The sequence below is a fragment of the Mercenaria mercenaria genome, chromosome 5, assembly GCF_021730395.1.
Source record: "Mercenaria mercenaria strain notata chromosome 5, MADL_Memer_1, whole genome shotgun sequence".
Classification (NCBI taxonomy): domain Eukaryota; kingdom Metazoa; phylum Mollusca; class Bivalvia; order Venerida; family Veneridae; genus Mercenaria; species Mercenaria mercenaria.
In genome coordinates, this window is record NC_069365.1 from 42,705,957 (window position 1) to 42,718,003 (window position 12,047).

At 35.6% G+C, this 12,047-nt stretch overlaps 2 protein-coding genes across 2 annotated transcripts in view; one reads left to right on the forward strand and one right to left on the reverse strand.

Moving 5' to 3' along the window:
* Positions 1-560: 560 nt before the first annotated feature.
* Positions 561-10,574, reverse strand: LOC123557028 (protein YIPF6-like). Its single transcript, XM_045348211.2, has 7 exons — positions 10,450-10,574; positions 6,292-6,393; positions 5,743-5,821; positions 5,147-5,189; positions 4,355-4,486; positions 3,623-3,783; positions 561-2,808 (listed from the first exon to the last, which is right to left on the reverse strand). Exons 1-7 carry the CDS (start codon positions 10,477-10,479, stop codon positions 2,690-2,692), a joined length of 666 nt encoding a protein of 221 aa, XP_045204146.1. The 5' UTR covers positions 10,480-10,574; the 3' UTR covers positions 561-2,689.
* The window catches only part of LOC123557027 (coiled-coil domain-containing protein 134-like), a 34,278-nt gene continuing 32,735 nt past the window's right edge, over positions 10,505-12,047 (forward strand). Inside the window, exon 1 of the mRNA XM_045348208.2 lies at positions 10,505-10,608. The gene's annotated coding sequence lies outside the window, so the exon portion shown is untranslated. The remainder of the gene's footprint in view (positions 10,609-12,047) is intronic.

Consider the following 12,047-nt stretch of genomic DNA (forward strand, 5'->3'; position numbering starts at 1 on the left):
CAAGTGCCCCCATTTGAATAGAGCTTGAGCAGACCATATTATGATGCTACAGACAAAGTTTGATCAAGATCTATCAGGCAGTTCATGAGAAGAAGTTGCACAAAGATTATTCTATTTTTAGCTATAGGGGCTTTGCCAGAGTGCTACAGACACAGTTTGGTGCAATTCTTACTTGCTGTTTCAGATAAGAAGATATTCAAGTTAAAATAGTGATGACAGATGCCAAACCATCTGCCTATTCTTAACAAAGTTCAGGTGAGCTTAAAAAAGGACATAATTCTAAATTTGTAGTTCAAAGCTCAATACTTCTTAAGGCAGTCTGTCATTGTGTCAAGGTATTATAAATTTTCTTGAGTAGGGTCAAAGTCAGAACTTGTTGCCTTGAGACAACTGGCATGTTATATAGGAAAAACTGTCAAAACTAAAGTGGTCTTCTATTATAACTTACAGGACTCTTGTAGTAGAATCAGCAGGAAGTGTATAATATCTGATGTAAAATGAATTTGGACCCAGTTCTAACAGTTTGGTCACATTACCCAGTATAACAGAAGAAACAAACATGGATTTCCATCAATTTATTTATAGCATAAATATATCACAGTAAATTTGTCAAATTATAATCTTAAAAACAAATATTAAAGCAAAACAAAGAAATAAAGAGTCAAAAGGAAAAGCCTTAAATCAAAATTCTAATCTAGATTCATTCTGACATTATTTCACAGCATACATCACAAATAAAAAACCAGTAATAACAAAGCTTGTCTTTGCTCAAAAATCTACAGGCAGTTTTCAACTGATCAAAGAGGAAGAAGCTGAATCAAAGGTTTTCAGATACTAGAGAAAAGTAGGAATTTCTGGCAAGAAATATGTGAGAATTAGGTCATTTAAAATGATTTTTCTTACATCCACCACCTTTTCATTATAAAATTATGTTTTAAAACAAAATTTACTTCTGTCAAAAGCTTCATAAAACCACAAAGAAAACTATAGTTACATGCCAAGCTTACAAATCAGTTTCCCATATTTCTCACGTTTTTGTTAACAATACTATATATCGCTCATTTTACTAGCATTCAAAAGTCACATATTAAGATGTATAAAACATTGTCCCAATTATATATTTCAGTAAGGATAATTTTCTGTCATTTTTTTTTATTTGGGTTTTATGGCCGGTCAAATCAGTGCAGGATATATGGTGCCAAACCGTTAAAATGATGCAGGTTTGTATGGCTGTGAAGGTCATACAAAACTGGAAATTTTTGACATTCCACCGACATCAATAACAGCTAATTAAAAAATACATTTGTACTTTAATTTCATAAGCTTACAAGCTACAGTTTATGTTATTTTGCAGCAGTATGATTTTGTAATTAACAGTTATCTATTTCATCAAAAAATATTACAATATTCTGAGATACATTTGTTTTACAAGTTGAAAATGCATGCAATTCTTTGGGGAAAATTGTGTTACAAATAAAATATAGCACATAACTGTATACATGTCCAACATTTTTCAGATATATAATACTTATCTAAACTTTCCTAGAGAGCCATGTCCAGTAAGAGAATTTTATCATTCTTTCTTGTGAATTATTTTGCCAGCTCAACAAGGAGTAGAACGCTGAAATCATCTTCTTGAAAACAAATGAGCCGTGCCATGGGAAAACCAACATAGTGGGTGTGCGACCAGCATGGATCCAGACCAGCCTGCGCATCCGCGCAGTCTGGTCAGGCTCCATGCTGTTCGCTTTTAAAGCCTATTGGAATTGGAGAAACTGTTAGCGAACAGCATGGATCCTGACCAGACTGCGCGGATGCACAGGCTGGTCTGGATCCATGCTGGTCGCACACCCACTATGTTGGTTTTCCCATGGCACGGCTCAAATTACTCTTAAGACTTCATGGAAAACTGTTGCCTTGACCAAAGATTAACACTTGATAAGTAGTCTTGTCTTCATGTAACAGTAAACATATTACATCAACAATTGTTGCCCATCTTGTGGTTTTCTAGGAAAGTTTTCTTGAATAACAATTGTAATCTTATGTAAAAGCATTTTTCAATTTCTGTTTAATCAACAAAATAAATCTGTACCCAAATTATTAAGTTTTGTAGATTTAAATCAAAAACATGATCAGTTTAATACAGTTCTACTGCTAGTCTTGGCCTAACTTCATAAATCAACTTCATGTATACAATAATTTACTTGTACATAGGCTGACCTAAAGTATAAATGTTGACTTTTTTTTAACTCAAATAAACATGAAAGGTCACAAATGCACGCCGCAGATTGCAAGAGACTTTCACATAACACCTGAAAATCAGTACACAGTAACAGGTGAGTATTTATGCCAGAGTGTCCTAAGATTAGATTAAAACTAACTTTGAACCTAACATGGTACAAACCAACTGCCTCTCTTTCCATGCAGTAACTGGCATCTGCAGTATGGTTCTTTCTGCATGTCAAAAAGCTTGAACATGTTTCAAAGAAGGAGTGTTTTAAATTCATAACCAGACCTCTGGTGTATTAGTGCACTTCAGTCCATTTCCCTCCATTTGAACCATGCTGGCTAGAAAATAACCACTTCCACACTTCATCTGTATCTTTATAAACCTGTAATATCCCTCATGGCCTATTCCAAGGCCAATAAATTTCCCATTTTATAAACAGTTCTTAACTGTACATCTACACTATGAGTGGGTATGTGAAATGATCAGCCAGCTGATCACGAAGTAGAAGAGGAATATTGGAAACATGGCAAGTGCTTTTCTGTTTGGTGGTTGACTCTCTGCTAGGAATGCTGTGGATGCTGAAATATATCAAAGAATTTTCGTCATGTACTGGACTGAATGGACTTAAAATGTTTCAATGAACAAGAGCAGCTGTCGCAGGCGGCAACACTCAGCTATTCAACAGGCTTGTCAATTGAATGAATATAAAAGTCTAAAAGGGGCATCATTTTGTAAAAATGCAAAGTAGAGTTATGGAACCTGTGCACTGCATACGAGATCATCACAGTAAACAAGCGTATGAAGTTTCAATCCATTCCCACAAAGTGGTAACTTTGTAGTTTGTTGAAACATTAATAAAATTCCTTTGGATGAAAAGAATGTAATCCTGCAAAATAACAGCAGGCTCAGTTTGATTCTGTTCATAAGAGGTAATGAAATATGCAACAACTTTTATGCCCCACTAGCACTGGAAAAAGTGGAACATATACATGGAATATACTCCATGATGTACTCGAAAACACAAAATTTTATGTTAAAACTGGCAATTATCAAGACTTGCGGCCACATCTCATTTCTACTCTTTCCATAGCAGTGTTCAAGGGCGCTTTACATTGTAAATTTGAGTCTTTCCACATTGAATTCTTTTAAACTCACAGAATAAGAAATGACAAAATGCTCTGAATAGCCTTGCATTTTGTTATTTTATTCAACTCATTTAGTAAGTTCAATATGAAAAGTCACTCGAGCAAAAACCTCTATATATATAACATTTAAAACCTGTGAGGTGGTGCTTAACATATGTTTATAGTAAACAGATGCCCATTTTTTAGACAATTTCAGTTGAGAATTATCCTATGTATATTGTAAGATGTACTTAATGATGATACATACCAAATGTTGACCATCCAAAACCCACAACAACAGTAACAAATCTGATGATGAAAAGCATGGTAGTTTGTTCATCAGCAATCAGTATACCTCTACAGATGATCAGAGCAATAGCCAGTGGACATACACAGTACCCTAGCACACATACACTCTGGAAAAATGAGCTGAAAATATAAAAAAAATACAGGTTCTGTTAGACTGAATAAGATGGAATAAGCCATGCAATGGAGTTCCATCTAAAGTACAGGCTGTTACAGAGGTAATTTTTGTTTTAATCTGTATCAGTGCCCTCTATCATATGAATGAATACTGACCACTTAAACAGAACGTAATAGTTATCGACTGACTATTTCTCTACGGTATTTGTTTAACATTACATTTCAAGTAATTTTGTTGAGTGTAATTGCATAGAAACTGCCGAGCATCCTTAGCTTATGCTAATTAAACTTGACTGTGATGAAAGCTTCAAGCTTATTTGAACCACTATAAAGTCTAATTCCTAGAAAAGCCAGTACTGGTGTCTTATGAGAAGGTGTGATCATGACCCTAGTAGGGATCAAACCCACGACCCCTAGGTTGAGCAGCAGACACCTTACCCATTAGACCACTGCTCCCCTTATGGGTTATTATCATAATAGCCAGGTTTTTTGTCAAGATTACAACAAACAACTTAGAAAAGATTACTGCAATTACTGCTTACTAGCTATATGACATTCTATAACACGCATATCTTACATGTTTCCTCCAAGTAACTTTGTGTTGAGCGTCACAACCACAGCTCCTACCCAATATATCACAAACACCTCGGCAAACTGTGGTCCCCCATCACTCATCTTATCCAGATCATCAGACGAGCCCTGCAGCATCCTAGAAATAAAACAAAAGTACAGTACTTTTATGTATACTGTCTAACTTCGTTCAGTTGGACTTGGATAATTGGAACACCATCCATTGCTCAAACTCATCATCAGGTCTTGGTCCCTTTATAATGTATATTTTATTGATGGCTCGAACTTGTGATAACTCAAAGAAATTTTGTCAGTCCTGTTGAGTTCGAGCTAACGAAGTTTGACTGTATGAATATCAGTACTTTAGATCTTACAATTTGTCAAGAATATAGTACAAGAACTTGATCTCAACTTTGATGTCTGTGTACTGGATTTAGATGTATTACACCTGCCACGGAAGCCTAGTGGTAAAACATCACTCTAAACACCAGAAACTGACTTCTTTTCTTTCTTACCCTCATGGCAACTGGTGCCATAAGGACTAAAGAATACAAGTTAACAGTTTCACTAGTAAGGAAATATAAAATGAGTATTTAGTCAAAACATGAAATGAAAAGAAACTTTGTTTGTTTATACATGTAAGATCAAAATATTTTTCACTCGTGACACCATATCTTAAATTTTCACTGAGGGCTATGCCACTTGTGAAAATACTGCATCTAGTGTTCACTTGTCAAGTTGTGAAAGATATTTCAGTCTTATACTGAAACAAACAAATATCCTCAATATGTCTACTTACATTGCCATGAATACACACAATATCAGTGGTCCCCAGAGATCCCCTATAAACATAAAACAATGTGATTTACATGTCACTTTGGACAACAGTGATTGCCACAGCTTATAATATAATATCAACTTTATCATCCCCTAAACAGAATGAAGTTTATTTGTAAATTTATCCACCTGTATTCTGTAACATTACCCCAAATGACAAGGGGGTCAACTGTTTTTGACAAAAAATACCTGTTGTACAATAATAGGATGCTTTCAAAAACTTTATACCTGTCTTTAAATCCTAAATTCTTTTTCACAAATTTCAAATCATGAATTCTACAGACTTGTAAATGGCCCCTGCTAAAGCAGGTAAATAACTAAATCTGGGCCATTACATAAGAAAACCTGTGTAATTATTGTGAAAAAATAGATTGAAATACTAGAAAATCTTTCTCGTGTTCAAGAAGAAACTAGTATCTTGTAGCACAGGAAGCTTACAGAATGGCAACAACACAAAATCCACCATAGGAAAATTTTCAAATATCCGCCCTAAAAAATGTTATACACTTTCATGGTTATTTTTCAATTATATCTTCAGATATACAATTAATGACTTACACTCTCTAAGTAATGCGGTGCTTGTTTTAGGATAGAGTACATGCCAGAACTTCACACCTACAGCTCTCAGATCTCTCATCTAAAATTAAAATAACATTTCAGAATGGTATTTGTTCAGAATTACAATGAAACTCAACAACATTTATGTAATCACAAAATTTTAGTAATACTTTTAAAGTTAAAAAAAGAAGACAAATATTAATATTTGGCCTTCAAACAATGCAGCAATACATCTTTGCAAGATGTATAAATCTACAAGTGGCAAAAGTGTGTTGCTTCCTTCATTGTAGTTCTATCATTTTTTTTAAACACGTTGATGAAATTATGCTATTTAAGCTTGAACAAATCTATAACAACAAATAAGCATCTAAATTATCATGATTATAGACTGTGTCTATAGAACAGAGCAAACCTTTTCATTTTATTATTGCATGATTCAATTTGTTTTCATTACTTTAATATCTTGAATGTGGCATTTTATTTCCTTATGTTTTAGAAAAATCATATCCAGTATCCACACATTTTGTTACGATTCAAGTAACACATTACCACAGTATCCTTGACAGGTTCATCCAGGGTAGAAAACTCATCATCTTCAGTTTTCAGACCAGGAGCAGTAATGTCCCCTTCCAGTGAAACATCATTCAGATCCTACAAAATTAAACATAATTATCAATGACATGCTAAAAAGTCCCACATTCATTTACAGTTTGATGTATATCTTCCTTGAGCAGGGCTGTCAATAAGTTTAAGTTGAACAGGCTGTAATAGAAAAGTAGCCGACCAGCTAGGGGGTACGGGGGCATGCTCGGCGGGTTTAACTAGGTAGGGTCTGGTTACCCGAAACAAACAATGTTTTTAGACCCGATCAATTTTTTTTTTGCGAATCTGAACCGGCCCAAATGTCATTTGAACCGTCCATTTTGGCCAGCGGCCGATTCTTATTGACAACCCTGCTTGAGAGTGAATGGATTTTAATGTTGCATTAAAATACCATGATAGAGACAAGGCTGTATCCAGTACCAAGCTTTTTATTCGGAATCATGAGCTTGTGCTCTTCGGTATTTAACAACTGTGCCTGAGGCCATAATTAAAAATTTGATTGTAGTAACACAATCCAAAGTTTTTTTTGTGTTGGTAGGTAGGTAGGGAATATAGGGAGAAAAAAATATTTTCATCTGACTGGCCATAAAAAAAAGTTGGGTCGCAGCAATTTTCACGGGTAGGTTCTGTTACCGCAAACAAATGTTTTTTAAATGATAGCCTGGAAGTTAAAAACTTTGCCACACACATGATTAGGCACACCTGGTGTTAAACAAGAGGACCATGATGGTCCTGAATCGCTCACCTATCCCCACATGACCCAGTGTTGAACTGAGTATGACGTCGTTATTTCTATTATTTGACAAAGTGACCTAGTTTTTGAGCACAGGTGACCTAGATATCATCAAGATAAAAAATTCTGACCAATTTTCATGAAGATCCATTGAAAAATATGACCTCTAGAGAGGTCACAAGGTTTTTCTATTATTTGACCTAATGACCTAGTTCTTGAAGGCATGTGACCCACTTTTGAACTTGACCTAGTTATCACCAAGGTGAACATTCTCACCAATTTTCATGAAGATCTCATGAAAAATATGGCCTCTAGAGAGATCACAAGGTTTTTCTATTTTTCGACCTACTGACCTAGTTTTTGACCGCACATGACCCAGTTACGAACCTGACCTAGATGTCATCAAGCTGAACACTCTCACCAATTTTCATGAAGATCCATTGAGAAATATGGCCTCTAGAGACGTCACAAGGTTTTTCTATTTTTAGATCTACTGACCTAGTTTTTGACCGCACGTGACCCAGTTTCGAACTTGACCTAGATATCATCAAGATGAACATTCTGATCAATTTTCATGAAGATCTCTTGAAAAATATGGCCTCTAGAGAGGTCACAAGGTTTTTCTATTTTTAGATCTACTGACCTAGTTATTGACTGTACGTGACCCATTTTCGAACTTGACCTAGATATCATCAAGGTGAACATTCTGACTAATTTTCATAAAGATCCCATAAAAAATATGGCCTCTAGAGAGGTCACAAAGTTTTTCTATTTTCAGACCTACTGACCTAGTTTTTGACCGCACATGACCCAGTTACGAACCTGACCTAGATGTCATCAAGCTGAACACTCTCACCAATTTTCATGAAGATCCATTGAGAAATATGGCCTCTAGAGACGTCACAAGGTTTTTCTATTTTTAGATCTACTGACCTAGTTTTTGACCGCACGTGACCCAGTTTCAAACTTGACCTAGATATCATCAAGATGAACATTCTGATTAATTTTCATGAAGATCTCTTGAAAAATATGGCCTCTAGAGAGGTCACAAGGTTTTTCTATTTTTAGATCTACTGACCTAGTTATTGACTGTACGTGACCCATTTTCGAACTTGACCTAGATATCATCAAGGTGAACATTCTGACTAATTTTCATAAAGATCCCATAAAAAATATGGCCTCTAGAGAGGTCACAAAGTTTTTCTATTTTCAGACCTACTGACCTAGTTTTTGAAGGCACGTGACCCAGTTTCAAACTTGACCTAGATATCATCAAGGTTAACATACTGACCAATTTTCATGAAGATCCATTGAGAAATATGGCCTCTAGAGAGGTCACAAGGTTTTTCTATTTTTAGACCTACTGACCTAGTTTTTGACCCCACTGTGACCCAGTTTTGAACTTGACCTAGATATCATCAAGGTGAACATTCTGACCAATCTTCATGAAGATCTCATGAAAAATATGGCCTCTAGAGAGGTCACAAAGTTTTTCTATATTTAGACCTACTGACCTAGTTTTTGACCGCACATGACCCAGTTTCGAACTTGACCTAGATATCATCAAGATGAACATTCTGACCAACTTTCATAAAGATCCCATGAAAAATGTGACCTCTAGAGTGGTCACAAGCAAAAGTTTACGCACGGACGGACGCACGCACGGACGCCACGCGATCACAAAAGCTCACCTTGTCACTTTGTGACAGGTGAGCTAAAAATATGTACTGGAAGCTCAGTAATTACAGCATTAGAATAGTCAGTTCATTTTAGGTTCAACCCCTTTGGACCTACATAAGGTCTTCTGAATTACAAGACAGTCTGTGCTAACTGAATGAAATTTAATTTTGCCCTCTCCCTGCAACTACCTCTGGCAGGGCTTCATGTGGATTGATAGCATTCTTTAGATAGGCTAATAGAAGCCAACAAGTTACTGTTGTATGTCATTCTTCTTTTTCAACCCAGATTATTTTGTGAGTTCTACAGGGAATAGTGTCTTAAAAGTCAGTTAAAGTATCACTAAAGCATCATATGTCAGCTTATGCAAGTGTCATAGGGTCAGAAAAATGTGTAGCCAGACCGGGACCCTAGGCCTCAGAATACTGTTCCAATGCTCTACCGACTGAACTACCTGGCCGCCTATACACTTTCTCACCGTTTTAATATTCAAGTTCTATACCGTGACATATTTCCCCACCATTTTAAAATTCGTCCTTGAATTTCAGCGGGTTTAGGCGAGACTAAACAGTGTAATGCCATCAATGTCCCACTTTGGGCGTCAAATGTCACATGGTGAGAAAACCGGGACTTGAACCAAGGGCTTCTCAGAAAACTGTTCCGATGCTCTGTTCCAATGCTCTACCGACTTAGCTACATGGCCGCCTACCCATTTTCTCTCCGTTTTAATATTCAGGTTCTATACTGTGACATAGGGGTTTCCTCCTGTTGAACAATGGTATGAAGACTCCCAATGGCAGTTTTTATGATATCTGCCAAAACCAATCTACGATCATGATTTCAAAATTGTTGGAAATGTTAATCTGCCTTTCTTTAAATCCTCATGTGCATAATAACCTCAGCCGAAATGTCATCGGGTATAAAGGTGTAGCTAAATGAGCCTACTGATAAAATATGTTCTGAATTCAAAGCTGTTATCGGTTTATCACTCAGTTTATCTGACATCGCCTTAGCATCAAAGAATGAATGGCACATGGCAGTTCTGAATACACTATTGGGCTAACTGGTGTGTGTATTAAGTGGCAAATGACATATGGCTTTCTCTATGGAAGGATGCCGAGAATAGTAAGGGTGTCGAATATACAACTCAGAGACTGAAGGCATGTCTCACATGAAATGCGATAATTGAATAGTGCGTCCTTTCTCAAACGCACACTATTTTATTTTACTCAATGGTGAAGTATCTGCCTAATTATACTTCAGCTTCAAGGTACAAATTTATGTGTGGTTGGTAGTACATCTACATCTACTTTAGTACGTCATACTGTCAGACTTGACAATTCTATGACGATGCTATCTAGAGTTGTCAAGTAGAGATAGATAGAAAGACGGGTAGACTCAATTTTGTAACAGGAAAACAGACAGATTACAGAGCCAAAAAAGTTCAAGTTGTCTATCTTGACTTTGCTAACAATGACTCTGGATAGATATAACAGCCTGTTAAAACTATCCTAATTTAGATTCTATCCGATTTTTATTGCAATTTGTTTGACAAAGTATAAACTTTACGTAGTTAGCAATAGAAAAAAAAACTGGCTGGCAGTATAATAGTATGGATAGTAAAGCTTTGAAATACAATGATAAGAATATAATTTATAATGAAAAATAAGCGAAAGAGAAGAAAATAAACAAACTGATTGTTCGTGAAAGTCCACGTCAGCCATGATGATTTTTGCTCTGAATAGATAAAGCGCTCATTGAAAAATTGTTTGACACTTTCAAGCGTTTACACAAATTATGTGATGTGGGTTTTCCCGTGTTTACAAACAACACGTGCATTTTGAGTGTCACAGGTAGGAAATACGTTTTTTGAGTGAAAATGACGTTCCGTTCCATTTATGTTTATTGTGCAAAAATACCAAACACTGCGCAAACTGCTGTACTGTATCACATTATATTTGTACCATCACATAAAGGTTTTGGGGTGGTCTGGGGTGTAGTTAGTCCAACTAATTTGAGGTGATCCTAGGAAATATTGAGATTTTTTTTTCAAATGAGCAATATCCCCACTCACGTCAAACACTCGAAAGACCAAAATAGTTGACCTAATTTCCGATGAAATTTTCATCGCTGCCTTCGCTAAAATCTAGATACATGCTATAGGTCTAAATGCCGAGAAAAACATGATGGCGAATTTGATGAATTATAAATAGTAATTAGCCATTTGTGCATAGCAATGGAATCTGTTATCAATTTTGTGTTTTCTTCGGATGGAAGGATTAAAATAATAAACATGCTTTTCTTTAGTATTTTAGACATTGATTGTGTTCACAAATTGCTTAATTCGTTTCACTGATAAAGTAAATAACAGTGATTAAAGGAAATCGCTGATAAAATTTTGTATTCAGTGTGTCTCTACCTGAGTGACAGCTGTTTATGATAAATATTTCCAAAAAAATTTTTATGACAATTTATTCTAGCTTTTCTCCGGCACTTACCATATATACACTGGTAACATGTAAGTGAATATCAGTACAAGTTTATCGATTACCAAACCTCTAGACCATGGGTCACAGGTAGGAATTAAAGTCTGTAATTATATCACATACTGAAATGTAAAAAAAAACTGATATGACACGTGTATGTTAAAATAAAAACAACACACAAAATGGCAATGTTAGCAACTTGGAGAGGTAAACATTGATAATGTAGTGTGGAACTGTTTCCTGTAGCGAGAGAAATTTTGAGCCAAGTAATAATAATAATAATAATAATGACTTTATTTTATGAGGCTAACACATTTGGATTACCCAATCTTCCATGTGGGCCTCCAGATACTTGATATGTTACAATATTTACAAAGGATTTATATACAATGACAAATGCAGTAACACAGAACAATATTGAAAGGTATTAAGAAAGATATAACATAGAATAGAACTATTTCAAAGACAACTCTACAGTAAAGCACTATCATTCAATTCCACCAGAGAACTTCCAGGTTAAATACATCTTCTTAAATGAAGTTAAGTTTTCTGCAGTTTGCACCTGAAACTGTTTTGTGTAAATCGCAGCGACATACAAAAACTTGATGCCATGCAGCCAATGAAACCGTTCGACACACCGTTAGTACATGCTAATCGGCAAAAGGTTGAAAATATGAACCTAAGCTTTTCTTATACAACAAAATATTTAAACATTTGGTCTTCTCTATTGTAAATATAGTTAAACAGGTTGGGCTCATCTTCTGATTTTGGTATATTGCTTCGATCGGGGGTGTCTTACGTGGGTA

Bases quoted from the DNA above. Each gene is read 5' to 3' on its own strand.
- LOC123557028 (XM_045348211.2), bottom strand. From the start codon at position 10,479: ATGGCTGACGTGGACTTTCACGAACAATCA. The intron at 5,822-6,291 runs GTAATGTGTTAC...TTTTAATTTTAG, and splicing joins AACCTGTCAAGGATACTGTG to ATGAGAGATCTGAGAGCTGT. The intron at 2,809-3,622 runs GTATGTATCATC...GATATATTTCAG, and splicing joins TTTTGGATGGTCAACATTTG to CATCCACAGCATTCCTAGCA.